Below are 16,071 nucleotides of genomic sequence, written 5' to 3' on the forward strand. Positions count from 1 at the left end.
ACATAGCCTACATCCCGGTCACAACATAGCCAACAACCCGGTCACATCATAGCCTACACCCCGGTCACAACATAGCCAACAACCCGGTCACATCATAGCATACACCCCGGTCACAACATAGCCTACACCCCGGTCACAATATAGTCTACACCCCGGTCACAACATAGTCTACACCCCGGTCACAACATAGTCTACACCCCGGTAACAACATAGCCTACACCCCGGTCACTTCGGTAGCCTACACTCCGGTAACAACATAGTCTACACCCCGGTAACAACATAGCCTACACCCCGGTCACATCATAGCATACACCCCGGTCACAACATAGCCTACACCCCGGTCACAACATAGCCAACAACCCGGTCACATCATAGTCTACACCCCGGTCACAACATAGTCTACACCCCGGTCACAACATAGTCTACACCCCGGTAACAACATAGCCTACACCCCGGTCACTTCGGTAGCCTACACTCCGGTAACAACATAGTCTACACCCCGGTAACAACATAGCCTACACCCCGGTCACATCATAGCATACACCCCGGTCACAACATAGCCTACACCCCGGTCACAACATAGCCAACAACCCGGTCACATCATAGTATACACCCCGGTCACAACATAGCCTACACCCCGGTCACTTCATAGCATACACCCCGGTCACTTCGGTAGCCTACACTCCGGTAACAACATAGCCTACATCTCGCATGTTGGTGTATACTCGATGATCACCCGTCTTCGTGAAGAAATCCCCAAATTGCTATCTGTGGTTCGGGACATATTTTTGAGCCATGGGCTGTCTTGAAAATAAGAATGTGCCTATAATATGGGAATTCATACTTACTGTTCCACTAAAAACCTTGACCTTCATAAATTATTCGTGACAACAAGCAGATATGGTGATTTATATTCATGCACCAAGTACAGGTTGTCACAAAACCTTGGTATGTATGCATAAAATTTTGTAGACTACACCTCATCAATAGAATAGGGTGGTGGAGGGTTTATTTCTAGTCATTGTTTTGTAAACTTGTGTTTGATTTGTCGAGTGTACACTGACAAGTAAACTTGTTCAAGTTTCTATGTTGTTTTTATATTACTTATCATATCATCCAAATTTTACTTTGTTTTAGAAATCTAAATATCTGCTCTCCACCATACTTACATGTTATGTCACCAAACTATGTTTGGCATTGTCAAAAGTATTAAAGAGAGCACTGATTATCAAACATAGAGACTTGAGCAAGTCTGACAAGAGCCACTCGGCCAACCTCGGAATATTCGTACCTCATACTAACTGTTTGATGAAGGTTCCGGAATCAGCCGAGGTTGGCCGAATTTGACAAAAGCTTTTTATCATTGCCCATGTCCGTCTTATGTGTAAACATATAGTAATAATTAGAAAACAACCTTTGCAAGGTAATGCCTTGTTTAATAAAAAAAAAAAAAACCCAGTCTAAACAACTGAAAATATTTATTGTGCTAAAATACATGTAGAAAACACTATATACATATTGTAAGTTTGTAGTCCCTAGATCTATATATAGTAACATCGATATTCAACATGAACAACAGAATATATATAAAAGTCAGCACTCCATACCAACAGACATTCATACAAAACCTTTGAAAAACACAACCATTTTCACTAAACATATATACATCGTAATAAAAGGTAATTAACATGAATGCAATATTTCATCATAGATAACGAATTTAAACAACACAATTAACGATTGTAACACAAGGATCGTAACTGTTGACATTCGAATTATTTTTCACTAAAACACAAACTACCTAGAAGCAGTTCATTGTATTGACGCAATGTCCTGTACGTGTGCAATCAATTTCACCAGATGACACTAGCTGCATTTAAATGAGGGTGTTAATCAGTATACAGAAATGGATAAAAATTGTAAATGTGAACTGTCAAAAACCGCTATGAGAACACAACAGACTTTAAAATCATGTTATACTAGATAATCTCTTTAATCAAGCCTGTAATTTAGCATGAGGGAGAAAGAACCTGGGCATATGTGACTCGCTTTCATTTTCTAGGTTAGTAAACTTATGTCTTAATTTTAAAATCGTACAGGACATGACAAGACAAGCCACAAGTAGAACAAACACAAACGCAGACATGACTATGATGACAACCAGGATTTCCTGAGACCGGAAGCAGGTCTTCTCTTCTTCTGGTGCTTCTGTCAAAGAAATGTAAAGGTTAGACTCTTATCTTTCTAATTCTATACATGTTTAAGAATATAAAATCTCGTAGATATAAGCATATAAAGAATTGGGATGAAATTTATAAAACAAATGTCATTTAACGTACTTGTTGTTGGCGCAAGAGTGCTTGTAACTTGGTTGGAATTACGCCACTGCGATTCAAATGGATCCACAACAGAAACAATAGCAGAAAATGTTTCCTTCCTCTCTCCAGAAGCTGCTCGTCTTCTTCTTCGTGCCGGAGCATCAGGAACAGGTGCCTCTGCTGCAGCATCTGTAGGTGCCTCTGCAGGTGCGTCTGCTGGAGCATCTGCAGGTGCGTCTGCGGGAGCTTCGGCAGCAGTACCACCATCAGCTGTGGCGTCAGCAGGCGCAGATTCAGACACTCCACATTGCTGTTGGAATTATGATATTGTCAATATGATGATAACCATAATTATGATAAATAGTCAAATACACATAATCGGAAGAGATCATGCGCTCGGGTGTTTAAGATAAGGTCCTGAACTATTTTTTGTCTTCCGAAATTCGTGACAACCGTCGTGACAAATAAAGGACTAGATACTCACCGGATTACACTGGTCCTCTTCGCCAGCGTTGCAGATCTTTACTTGACAATTGAAGGCTACGTTTCCCGTGCTTTTAAATTTGAAAGCATAAATTGGCAACAGAGCAGAAGAAACTTCATCTCCGGTAATTGGATGAGGAATTCTACTCAGAGTTTGTCCCGTTGTATCTACCATTATGGCGGCTCCAGCATCAGTAGGGCATCTGTTACAGAGGGGGAAATGTGTTTTGAAATGTCTAGCAGAAGGTATTGCAAATGGGATAGTTCTTTAAACAGTTATTGACGTACAATGTTCCATTTAGCTTATGATGCATTAAAAAATATCTTTACCATCTCTTTTCATTTATACCTACCCCTTTTCTAAGAATTTAAAGCTATTTCCATTTTCTGATCTGGTGTCGTTTGCACTACAGTCCTCCATTCTCAATGCCTTGTACACTGAAAATGTTAACAAGCTTTTCAGAATGACCGTTATATTGTAAAGATTAAACCTAATTTTGAAAAAGTAAAATGCTAAAACGGGAGGGAAAAGAGTTTGTATTCAAGTTAAAGGTGTATCTTTTCTTTAAAAATGAATTTGATCAATAATGATCCTTATTCAACATGTTTATGAGATTATATTAATGAAAAGAACAATAAAGCCAGTGAAGAATACATTGAGGAGATATGCTACAAGCAAAGATTTAGATGCAATGATGGGTATTAATTTCTTGAAAGCGTAGATATTTTGAAATGGTAAAAATAATTATTCATGATTAAAATATACTTTTTCATTCCTACCATAGTTGCTGCCATTTATTGTAAATTTTGAATTGTAATTGAAGAACTAAGTATAGCTATGACTATTTATCAAATATAAAGCGAAAGAATAAACTGATCCAAAAAAAGCCCCACTTTCTTGTATGAAAGGTGAAGATGGCGAACAGTTATCAATCTCATAACTCCTATAAGCAATACAAAATAGAGAGTTGGGCAAACACGGACCCCTGGACACACCAGAGGTGGAATCAGGTGCCTAGAAGGAGTAAGCATACCATGTCGACCGGCCACACCCACCGTGAGCCCTATATCTTGATCAGGTAAACGGAGTTATTCGTAGTCAAAATTAGTGTGCCCTTAATTTGCTCGAAATCAACATAGGGACGGATTTGCCTTCACTGAAACCGGACTCAATGGAGAACATGAACTGCTAGTGATTGAATTTAAACGTCTGCTTATAACAGCCTTCGCGCCTATAAATACGAATTCGATGCACAGTAGTTTATAAGTATTAGTACTAGTATAATGCATTCTACTGGTACGTACCAACATAGGAAATATACATGGTATGGTTTAAACTGATGCTTTGGATGAAAGGATAACGAGATCCCGCGTACTGGCCTATAGTTGAGTAAAACAAGTATTGGTCTTTGCTTAAAACACTTAACACAGGAATTCATCATTAGTGCACCCACGACCCAGTGCGGTGTAATCTAACAGTAATTCGGAGACCCCATTGGATATTTATACTATTCAGTCCACACCCGACCTCAATTATTAAGGTAGAACAAACAAAACAATTCAAATTTCTGAATGGTCTCTTTTAATTTCCATTGATTTTATTCACATGTTTTCTTACCATGGTGTCCCTTAGATGAACATGCTCATGTAACACATGCAGAATTACTATTCTCCCATTATCAAGTTTGTATCATCACTCCGGTGCAGTTTTCTAACATGTTATGAAACACCTGGGACGATTTTGATTGGTTGTTTTAAAGTTTTCAACCTTCTAATTTTTCTCTTGTATATTTCTTGTGCCTATTGCAAGCAAATATATACATGTATTTCAAAAGAGTTGACATCAGCTGAACTCGAAGGAAAGACGTTTACAAAAGCAGTGTATAATGGGAGAAACAGGTCCCTCAACAAGCGCTCGTAAGTCACTGGTTTTCTCAAACTTTTGTTCCTTAATGTGTTTTAATTTTTCAAGAGACACTCGGCAAACCTCGTGTCTTTTGAAAATTTACAAGTTCAGAACTCGAGTTTGAGAAAAAAAGCCTAATACTAACTCGCACTGGTTATAGAACTTATATCTATCATACAAAAGCAATAGTGTATGCAGTCTTTGATATTTCTCTCACCTGTTTCGTCATCCAGATAGAATCTAAGTTTGATTACTTCTCCGACATTGATGGTGCCTGTGAGATTCGTGTCGTCCTTGTTCAGAACATTCATTCTAACAGGGGAGTAAGCTTCGTCCTTCTTATCCTTCTGCAAATCTTTGCTGTAAAGAGAGTCCTCATTAAAACTGTGCTCTTCATGATTCTTGGTAATAAAGTTGATAGGATGTACAATGTATGTGAGGGTTTCCGGTTTTCAAATATAACAAATATTAGAATCTAGGAGCGTAAATCTGGATATTTTTGCGTCGATTCATTTTTGCGAATTTGAGTAGAAAGCCTATATATTTATTTTTGTGTTTCTTATTTTTGCGAATATATGTAAGAACATATAAAAAAAAAATAAAAAACCGCGTGAAACATTATTTTTGAGAAAAATATTTTTGCGAATCCAACTGACTCACAAAAACGCTAAAAATTAATCGACAGCAAAAATAACCAGATTTACGGTATTCCACCACTAGAAACGAGTCTCAGATGAAGATTGACCATTAGATATGGAGAAAACAATCACAATATGGTCACACTGGTATGACCAACCTTAGAGTTCCCTTTTTTCAAATTTGATAGTTTTCAACAACAACAAAACCGAAGTGTGTATTTTTTTCAGATTGGGAGTTTTACCGGTATTTGCGGTACGTCTTAAATTTACGTATGTACTTACGTTTTATCAAGATCGACTTGATCAAGTCGAGTTCCTAATGTGAAATTGTTGCTGGAATGGACACAGACAAATGTCAGCTGTTCATCGAAGTCTGTAATAAACATGGTGCTGAATGTCTTCACAATGATGGACGTGTATACGGAATCTCCATTCTGAAAGAGAGAGCAGGGCAGATAAATATCATTATAAGTATACCCAACACCAGGCTTTTGGTTTATATATATATATGTGTGTGTGTGTGTGTGTGTGTGTGTGTGTGTGTGGACAAGGTTCATATAGGGCCTTATTTGGCCCTGTAAATTTTCACAAAATTCAGAGTTGATGATTTTTACCATTTGGCATTCAATATATTGCGAATGTGCATCGGAATTAACTCTATTGAATAAAAACATAACAACAATAGAACTATGAAGTCTCTGGCTTAACATGCGACACAAACAGGCATTTGTGTGAACTGGAAATTGACATCTTATGCATAAAGTTAACGAAGCCTATTTTATGTACATGTAGCCTTACTTAAAAACACATAATATTTTATTAACATGGACTCTCGTGAATCTTTAATACGATGTTTATATATATGTTGTATGCAAAACAACAGTATAACTCAACAAACCTCATTTGCCGTCCGATTCAAGGTTGCATTTACGCAAGGACTGCTTCCATCAAAAGGAATGGTGAATTTATAGGGCACGTAATTGTCCGGTCTAGCTTCCTCCCCGGTAAATTTACACTCATCAGGGACAATATCATCAGTCGAGTCTACCTGCTGGGTGGAGTAAATTTCTCCATTGAATCCCCCGGGGACCATCACAGTGATATCTGTTCCCTCTCCTCGACACTCCATGGAGGCTACAAAACAATTTGTATGTAACCTTCGTAATGTACGTTATAATGTATATACAATGTAAATACCCCTAAATTTGACTTTCAAGTGAAAATATCAGATTTGAGGTCACTAATTGTTGTAAAGGTGGTTGTTTTTGTTGTTTTCATGGTATGAATGAACATGCTCACGAATTCTTATTCCTAGGATAATTAACCATCTCTTCACTAGGGAATCGAGCCCCCATTACATTCTCAGACCACGAAAATTAACCCCACAAAATATTTAAGTTATACATTATCTCCATCTACTTGTATTAACACCATTAAAAAAATCCTGGATAGAATTATGGGAAATTATTCATGATTATGTCGTTTGAATTAGAATACTATGGCTAGAACGTGTAAAATATCTATTGATTTTATTTATCATATAGATAACATTTATTTCAAAGTAAGTTCGCTCAAATCTATTGATTTGGAATTCTAAGCAATATGGAGGACAGCTCTTTTTTTTTTTTTTTTTTACAATTATTGCTATTTGTTCTTTGTAACAGAATATACGCATTATTAGGAAAATAGTATTTACTGATTACTTAAAATATTATGCACATTCATATATTTTCATTTTGATAGACTTCGTATTCTAGCTGGAAAGGTATTGTTTCCACATGTACTTTACCAAAATATCTTTCATCATTATATAAAGAATTTTCTGTTAGTTTAAAAAAAAAAAAAATGGAGTGTACAGTTCATAGACAATGCAATTTTGCTGTGCCGGATACTTACCGACGGCTGTTTCACAATTGTCTCCTATGTAGTCCTCGGTACAGAAACATTTGTCTGTGTCATAACACATGCCGCCATTCCTACAGTTTGCGGCATCATCAGCACATTTAGTATCTAAAGACAAAGAAAATAAGCGTTTTATTGTCCAACCACCAACACTAACATTTGTGCTGCGACAGAGAGACAATGTCTTCTAAAATGAATATGAAATACGATAGATTTAAAACAGAAATCAATCCTCTCACCTGTAGCTAGTCCACAATTGAACCCTTCAAACCCTTCCACACAGCTGCAAGTTCCAGAGTCACTATCACAGGTTCCTCCATTTAGGCAACCGCCTGCTAGTCTATTTCGACAGTGCCACTTTGCAAATACTGTCAGAAGAGTAGAGATAGATTTACGTATGACCAAAAGTTCATATACAAACTGATACATAAAGACTTTTGCAAAGTTTAAAGCTGATAGAGAGCTTTACTTTGTTCAGTTTAAAATAATCTAAGAAAAATGTTTTAGACATAGATTTGTGAAATCGTTAAATTATATATATCGTCACATATTTTGTAGTATCACCTTTGCCACCACTTACCGCTGTTTAAACAAAGGATAATTCCGAGAAAAAGAATTTCTTTAAAATGCATTATCTACAAAGAGAAATTAGATAAAGTTACAACATCTATATAAAAACTAAAATAATTCTTGCTTACTTGTTTTGAATTCAGTTTATGTGTTACTGTTTTGAAAGTAAAAAATAATGAGTTTATTATGAATTATTAATCATTTAGATTCCTTTACTAGGCGTTTCTTTAGAGAGTGGGCATTTGCTTGTATATTAGATTTCCTCTTCAATGTCATTTGTTCATACCTTGTTGCTATAATTAGCCACACAAAAGTAGTTGCTAATGGTGCAAGCTTAAGGTTGTGATTTGGTCCATCGAAATTTTGTGGTTTATACATATATCACTAATGATGCATCCTCTTACTCCAAATTAAAAATAGTCAACCAATCATTCAATGTTTATTCGCTATTTTAAGTACGTCACTGAATAGATACATAGAATACCCAAAAAAAGCATAATTGATTTTCTTTCCTGTAAAATAGTTTAAATTTCTTTTTTAGTAGAAACCATACTGTGTGTCATATTAAAATAAATAAATGTATTAAAATTGAACTATTTCATTGTTCTCCATTAAATATGTACATTAGTAATCTGCGAATAAGTTTGATTGATAGTAAATGTTCTTTAGAATTGAAATTAAGATATGTCGGTATTTCACAATGAGACTAGGACCAATGAATTAAAGGTAACCAACGCCCATGTCTGAATGCCTGTCTTCAACCAACATGGAGTTAGAAAATAATGAATGTCATCACTCCCACATTCATTAGCATACAGATGAATTTTATAGTAAATGAAATTTAAAATGTCCTACTTTAATTTCTGATTGAAGTTTTACAATAGACGGAGGCAAATGGGTATGCGAGAAATTTCAAATGCGGAACTATTTTACTATCGAAAAATATGGTTTACATGGCCTGCTTTCAATCGATTTTTTTCTTTTATTAATGATAAAATAATGTGACATTATATGATTTAACAATTTATCTGCTGAAACGAAATATCAGTGATTTTCATTCCATGCTAGACATATAATCTAAACTCAAGCATTAGAGAAAATTTCTATATCATGTCTAAAGTACAAAAACATAAATATTGTATGCTGTCTATAGACAATGCCGTTTTCTTTACTGGATATGTCGCCAAATTATAAAATTTCAATGCAGAGAGTAGAATTCTTTTTGATTTTCTGATCGTGTTCCACATAGACTACATCTTACGATGTGTAATAACTTTGTATCGTGCCGTTGAAATATCATTGCATGGGATATATTACCAAAAGAAAGTAAAAAATCAAGAATATTCCATGTAAAAGTATTTGTATAACGATTTCAAGCAGTACCATGTTCGTGGGATCTTGAATTCGTGATTGAACTCAGAGTTGGGGCATGTTGGCGGCATTCTTGTTGAATTCGCAGGTTTACCTTTCCAAATAATAAAATCCCATGAATATCACTATTAGCGATATTTTAAGATTTCGATATAATTAACATATGTTAAATGTCACCTGTATAGAGGCGTTCTCTATTCTCTCTAAGTATACAAGTCTTCATGCATTAATTGTACTAGAGAATCACACAGGTTTTATCAAATTTATCAGGATCCTCATTTTTACGGAAGAAAGTTAAATATTTAATTAATTATGAGAGTTGTGGTTGATATCAGACAGCAGTCAAACCTTCCATTCGGAGAAGTGGAAATTACATAAAGAATAGAGATCTAATGAGTCAAATTATACGTGGAAAAAAACCCCAACAAATACAAAAAAAAAAAAAAAAAAAAAAAAAAAAAAAAAAAAAAAAAGAAGAAGAAGAAGAAAAAAGAAACGTGTGTTTAGTTAAAATAACGAATACATAATTTTCTATTAAAATATTCCCTACATCATGTTTTCAAACTTTTACAGTTAGAAGAAATGACAGTAGATAAATATCATACATGTAAATATTTTTAACCAAAAAAAAAAAAGGTCTACGAAGTATCAGTATGTATTAACTCTACATGATCTCCTTTTACGTTATATTACATGCAACACTTACTGTTATATTTAGTCCGAAAGGTTCAAGTTCTGTTAGTGTTGCTAAGACACGCTCGTGTGAATTTCTAAACGAATGCTGTCTGTCCTAATCTTTATACAACGTATGTCCACACTCTCGCCCTTGTATGATGAATCGTCCACAAAAGTCTTTAACTTTGAAATTCAAATGAGTACACGCGTGATCGATTGCGCGTCACACCAGTACTTTTTTTTTTTTTTTTTTTTTTTACAAGCCATTCCAATATTAATGGAAACTTATGAATGACACAAATATTTTTGTAGGAGTTTGTTCGTTATTAAAAATGTAGAGGCTATTGGAAGCAGGGACCAGTTTCGGTTTGAAGAAATAATAGACAGTCATATATCGATACACAGTTTAGTGGTAGCGTGCAGCGAAACTAGCATATCATGGTGCTTTTGAATTTATACATGAACTACATGTACACTTTACTTCTATGGTTCAATATTTACAAGATTATTCGGTTATATGTTGAATATAGCTTTATCTTTTCATCACTCTCCCTGTAAGGGCCCCTTTGAATACAATTTTTTGAAGACGTACTGTATGTCTTACCTGACATTATGAATGCAATCAACCAACGTAATACAAAAGGAACGACCGATGTGTTGTTGATCAGAGAGAAAAAAACAACAACCCATTATCCACTTCCTGAAAGCGATGCAGTCACAACTCAGACCTGCGCCCCTTATTACGGAGATGAAATTATTAACACAATTTCATCATAACAAATCTGCATATAGATCGGTAGTTTAAACCACACATTTCTTGATGAATTGTTTTTAATTCATTAATCTCATGTATATTTTTTTTTTCAAATTCAAGTGCAGTTTGACTTTTCACAAGTTAGAAAATAATTTTCTTGATCGAAGTAATTTATAAGAAAGGCGCGTGCGCGCTGTTTCTTCTTTTTTTTGCATTGTAAAAAGTAAACTTGGCATCAGACTTGGTGATGTTGTATGGAGATCGCGCAAATGCCATCATGATACTTCTTTGGACATATCGTGTCATTTGACGTGATTTACTTTTTATATGATGGTTTAGGAGATGAACTTTTCTAAAATTATGCAGCAGACATCGTAGTTCAAAAAAACATAAAGAATTAAATAATTTGATAGGAGACATTGGTTTTTTACTGACTTCTGCGAAAACTAAAAGGAAGAGTTTTATAGTCTATATTCTGTATCGAAGCATGACGACATGGAGTAGAAAAAATTCACGGAGTTTATGCAACTTAAACAATATAAATCAGGATTCCTTGTGGTCCCCCTCTCCTTACACACAGAAAGTCGAATGACTTTATTTTGAAGTACGTTATTTCATTGTTCCTCTACGCTATGAATACTTATGTAATTTAACATTGCATGTTGTTATTAAGATTATGATCTTTACTTACACATACGCTTGTGTTGCACGTGTGATGCGCGGTTGCCTTAAAGGTTTCAGCTCCCAATGACGGAGACACCACCCTCATAAAACTGCGACGATCCCCTAGATCCTGCTTACACCGACCGTCGTGAAATCAACATAAGGTGTACTCTGGGATATTCTGCCGAGAATGACAAATCTTAAAACACCAAACGAACTCAACATGGCCGGACCAGGTTTGGAATATGATAACTCCTTTGTTTACTTTCTTCCTGTAGTTCCGAAAAACAAAGTAAATGTATCTGGACTGTGTACTTCTGAAATATGTATATTTAATTTTTTTGTGCTGATTTAAATTTATTTTCATCTTGTATGTATTTTCATGGATGTATTTTGGATCTATTTAAGAAATAAATTCCAGGCTTGAAAATACATGAGGGTATGAACTGCGCCGCTTCACGCCGACATACTTCATGAAGCGCATTAACATTTCATGATAGGTATGATGGTGAGAAGACCTGCAGTTCATATCCTCATGCATTTCTTATATCTCTACAGTTTGCTTTCAGTTCTCTGGGAATTCCGAGCCTTTAAAATATAGAATATCATATTCTATCAACATTCTGGTGTATCCAGGAGTCCGTGTTTGCCCAACTCTCTATTTTGTATTGTTTATAGGAGTTTTGAGATTGATCACTGTTCGTTATCTTCACCTTTATAGGAGTTTTGAGATTGATCACTGTTCGTTATCTTCACCTCTATAGGAGTTTTGAGATTGATCACTGTTCGTTATCTTCACCTTTATAGGTGTTATGAGATTGATCACTGTTCATTATCTTCACCTTTATAGGAGTTTTGAGATTGATCACTGTTCATTATCTTCACCTTTATAGGAGTTTTGAGATTGATCACTGTTCGTTATCTTCATCTTTATAGGAGTTTTGAGATTGATCACTGTTCGTTATCTTCACCTTTATAGGAGTTTTGAGAACGATCACTGTTCGTTATCTTCACCTTTATAGGAGTTATGAGATTGATCACTGTTCGTTATCTTCACCTTTATAGGTGTTATGAGATTGATCACTGTTCGTTATCTTCACCTTTATAGGAGTTTTGAGATTGATCACTGTTCGTTATCTTCACCTTTCATTCATAAGCGTATTGTTCACAGCTACATCGCATTCATGAGGAAATGGCTATCATTACAATTTATTAAGGCCATGAAAATGTAAATATTTACCAAAACCTGCTCCTCGTGGAATGAAAAACATGCTTTTAGTCTCGTCGAACCCTAGATGTAATGTTTTAATAGTAGATTAAAATCTATACTGATGTCAATGATCTTTTCTTTCTTTTTTAAATTCTTCATGTTATGAATTGCAGCGATCCTGTATAGAATATACCGTCGCGGTGGTTTAGGGGAAGAGCATTCGTCCCGCATGCGGAAGGTCGGGGTTCGAATCCTGGCCGCGACAGACCTAAGTAATTAAAACAGGTAGTAACAGTTCCATTGCCAAACGCTCGGCATCAGGTGTGAATGTCACAGGTCCTCGGAGATGACCTTAAAAACGGATGTCCTGTGTCATAGTAGGTGTGGCACGCTAAAGAACCCTCACTGCTCAATGGCCATAAGCACCGAGCATAGGCCTAAATTTGAAGCCCTTCACCGGTATTGGTGACGTCTCCATGAGTGAAAATTTATCGAGAGGAACAATAAATAAAATACAATCAATCAATCTGTACAGATTATCTATGGTTTTCTCCAGGGAACCATGTAAGGTGAAGATAAGGAACAGTGATCAATCTCATAACTCCTATAAACAATACAAAATAGATAGTTGGGCAAATACGGACCCCTGGATACACCAGAGGTGGTGGGATCAAGTGCCTAGGAGGACTACGCATCCCCTGTCGAACGGTCACACCCGCTGTGAGCCCCATATCCTGATCAGGTAAACGGAGTTATCCGCAGTCAAAATCAGTGTGCCAAGAACGGCCTAACAATCGGTATGAAACACGTCAGACAGCATTTGACCCAATGATAGGTTGTATTGACGAACTAGATCGTTAATATAACGACCATAGAATTTGCGAAATGCTGACTTCAATCGAGACTGTTGAAACCCCTGTACCATCAACTTGTTTGTCAGTGGCTTGCCTCCATATATTATCTGAATGAACCAAAGGTGCTCCCATTGAACGGTACGTACAGTTTATAAACATAATCAGGAATGGAAGGATATTATGTGTTATGAATTTGTCTTTGTGTTAAGAGTCCATTTGGCACCAGGCATCAAGAAGTCAAATAGGGTAACTCTAGCAATGTAGTGATGTGATTTGCCGAGTAATTTGGAAAATATTGGTTCCTTATCTTTATAAAGATGGTCAGCATATTAATTGGGTACTAGTCATTCAACAGAACTTATAATCATTGATTTTTAACATTTTCAATAGCAGGCATTTATTTTGCCGACTGTCGAGACGACAATTTGCACCTGTCTTAAATAGGTCACGGTAGAAGTACATGGTTTGTAGTTGCCTTCTGTAAAAGAATTTGGGAACATGGAATAGTAACATGAAAATAAAATACATCATGAGGTGAATGTTACCTATCTAGAATAGAACATAGAACAGAAAACATCCCGGAGTAAATATGACTTAGCTAGAATAGAACATAGAACAGAAAACATCCCGGAGTAAATGTGACTTAGCTAGAATAGAACATAGAACAGAAAACATCCCGGAGTAAATGTGACTTAGCTAGAATAGAACATAGAACAGAAAACATCCCGGAGTAAATGTGACTTAGCTAGAATAGAACATAGAATAAAAACATCATGGAGTAAATGTGACTTAGCTAGAATAGAACATAGAACAGAAAACATCCCGGAGTAAATGTGACTTAGCTAGAATAGAACATAGAACAGAAAACATCATGGAGTAAATGTGATTTAGCTAGAATAGAACATAGAACAGAAAACATCCCGGAGTAAATGTGACTTAGCTAGAATAGAACATAGAACAGAAAACATCCCGGAATAAATGTGACTTAGCTAGAATAGAACATAGGATAGAAAACATCCCGGAGTTAATATGACTTAGCTAGAATAGAACATAGAACAGAAAACATCCCGGAGTTAATGTGACTTAGCTAGAATAGAACATGGAACAGAAAACATCCCGGAGTAAATATGACTTAGCTAGAATAGAACATAGAACAGAAAACATCATGGAGTAAATGTGACTTAGCTAGAATAGAACATAGAATTGAAAACATCCCGGAGTTAATGTGACTTAGCTAGAATAGAACATAGAATAGAAAACATCCCGGAGTAAATGTGACTTAGCTAGAATAGAACATAGAATAAAAAACATCATGGAGTAAATGTGACTTAGCTAGAGTAGAAATTAATTTGATAATTTTCTATACCTGTATTTCAAAAGACAGACAGTAAAACGAGTACTGCAGTAATAATGCGACTTCCGTTCCAGTTCTATCCAAAATGAACACAGACCGGTAATTTGGTGCGCGTGAATTCAATGTTCATGTTGAAAATAGAATTAAGCTGCGCTAGAAAATGCGTTTAACATTAGCTGGTATTTCTGCATGTGTTGATATTTGCGGAAGCACTGCTTTAAGGCACTACGATGAATAAGGTATTGATTATATGCCCTCCATATTGAAATGATGAGATATGATCAATAGATAAATGTAATGTGCACAAATGCTTTAAAGTTTTAACTAAGAATTAAGGTGATGATAAAAGAAGAGTGGCGAAGTTACCATCACATATCCCCCCCCCAAAAAAAAATACGTAAACATGGGCAAAGACGGTGATACGGAACGACATCTGATAGGTGATGTTTGATACTGAAGTCCTGAGAAGAACTTCCGGAATGTTATGAACAGTAAAAAAAATCATGGATATCATTAGTGTTTATTGATGGTTTGATGTCCCTTGGAAAATGTTTCACTCATATTGAGACGTCACCAGCTGTAGGTGAAGTACCACAAATTTAGACCTATGCTTAAAAGCACTCAGGCCATAGAAGTGAGGGTTCTTATCGTGCCAACGCATGCCGCGGCACGGGACCTCCGTTTTTTTTTTAGGTCATATCCGAAAGACCCGCGATTCTCACTTCTAAATGCCGATCGAACGTTTAATCAAGTGATCTTGTAACAACCAGTTGAAAATTTTCTTTCAGAAGTGAGTGTTTTGTAAAGATGTGCAGAGTACAACTAGTGCTTAATTAGAAAGATGAATGACTGTGCCTCTTCTACATCAGGTTGGTTGTTTGGTTTACGTCCCGTCGAGAATTTTTGACTCAGATTGAGGCGTCACAGTCTCATGTTTATCGCACAGGCCCGTAGCATTAAGGATTCTTTAACGTGCCAACGCCTGCTGTGACACAGGCCCGTAGCATTAAGGATTCTTTAACGTGCCAACGCCTGCTGTGACACGGGACCGTAGCATTAAGGATTCTTTAACGTGCCAACGCCTGCTGTGACACGGGACCGTAGCATTAAGGATTCTTTAACGTGCCAACGCCTGCTGTGACACGGGACCGTAGCATTAAGGATTCTTTAACGTGCCAACGCCTGCTGTGACACGGGACCGTAGCATTAAAGGGCACATCGCATGTTTTTAAACTTTTTAATTTTTTCAGCAAAATTAATTCATTTCATGCCTAAAACTACTTTACATGTGTTTTAAATGAAACAGTTTGCGTAGTTTTCGAGTTTGAAAGCGATGAAATTCAAATCTTGCGATATGCATATTTTCTTCGATA

The 16,071-nt window shown here is 36.2% G+C and overlaps 1 protein-coding gene across 5 annotated transcripts; it reads right to left on the minus strand.

The window, feature by feature from the left end:
* Positions 1-1,461: 1,461 nt before the first annotated feature.
* LOC125647569 (EGF-like domain-containing protein 2) lies at positions 1,462-14,840 on the minus strand. Of its 5 annotated transcripts, none has more exons than XM_048874289.2 (12): positions 14,711-14,840; positions 11,309-11,552; positions 7,828-7,882; positions 7,487-7,615; positions 7,242-7,355; positions 6,244-6,479; positions 5,628-5,779; positions 4,925-5,067; positions 3,155-3,239; positions 2,803-3,004; positions 2,340-2,628; positions 1,462-2,208 (listed from the first exon to the last, which is right to left on the minus strand). In XM_048874289.2, exons 2-12 carry the CDS (start codon positions 11,384-11,386, stop codon positions 1,997-1,999), a joined length of 1,695 nt encoding a protein of 564 aa, XP_048730246.2. In that variant the 5' UTR covers positions 11,387-11,552; positions 14,711-14,840; the 3' UTR covers positions 1,462-1,996. The 5 variants fall into 5 exon arrangements, with proteins under 5 accessions (XP_048730246.2, XP_048730248.2, XP_048730250.2 ...); XM_048874291.2 differs by lacking the exons at positions 11,309-11,552; positions 14,711-14,840 and adding exons at positions 9,201-9,282; positions 9,895-10,070; XM_048874293.2 differs by lacking the exons at positions 11,309-11,552; positions 14,711-14,840 and adding an exon at positions 10,468-10,485.
* Between the last annotated feature and the right edge of the window lie 1,231 nt (positions 14,841-16,071).

Source organism: Ostrea edulis, chromosome 6 (assembly GCF_947568905.1).
Source record: "Ostrea edulis chromosome 6, xbOstEdul1.1, whole genome shotgun sequence".
NCBI classification, from domain to species: Eukaryota; Metazoa; Mollusca; class Bivalvia; order Ostreida; family Ostreidae; genus Ostrea; species Ostrea edulis.

Excerpts from the sequence above, each read along its gene's own strand:
- LOC125647569 (XM_048874289.2), bottom strand. The coding sequence starts at position 11,386 with ATGAGGGTGGTGTCTCCGTCATTGGGAGCTGAAACCTTTAAGGCAACC. Across the intron at positions 7,883-11,308 it reads CGTGCAACACAAGCGTATGT|ATAATGCATTTTAAAGAAAT; the intron begins GTAAGTAAAGAT and ends TTCTCTTTGTAG. Across the intron at positions 6,480-7,241 it reads CAATTGTGAAACAGCCGTCG|CCTCCATGGAGTGTCGAGGA; the intron begins GTAAGTATCCGG and ends ATTGTTTTGTAG.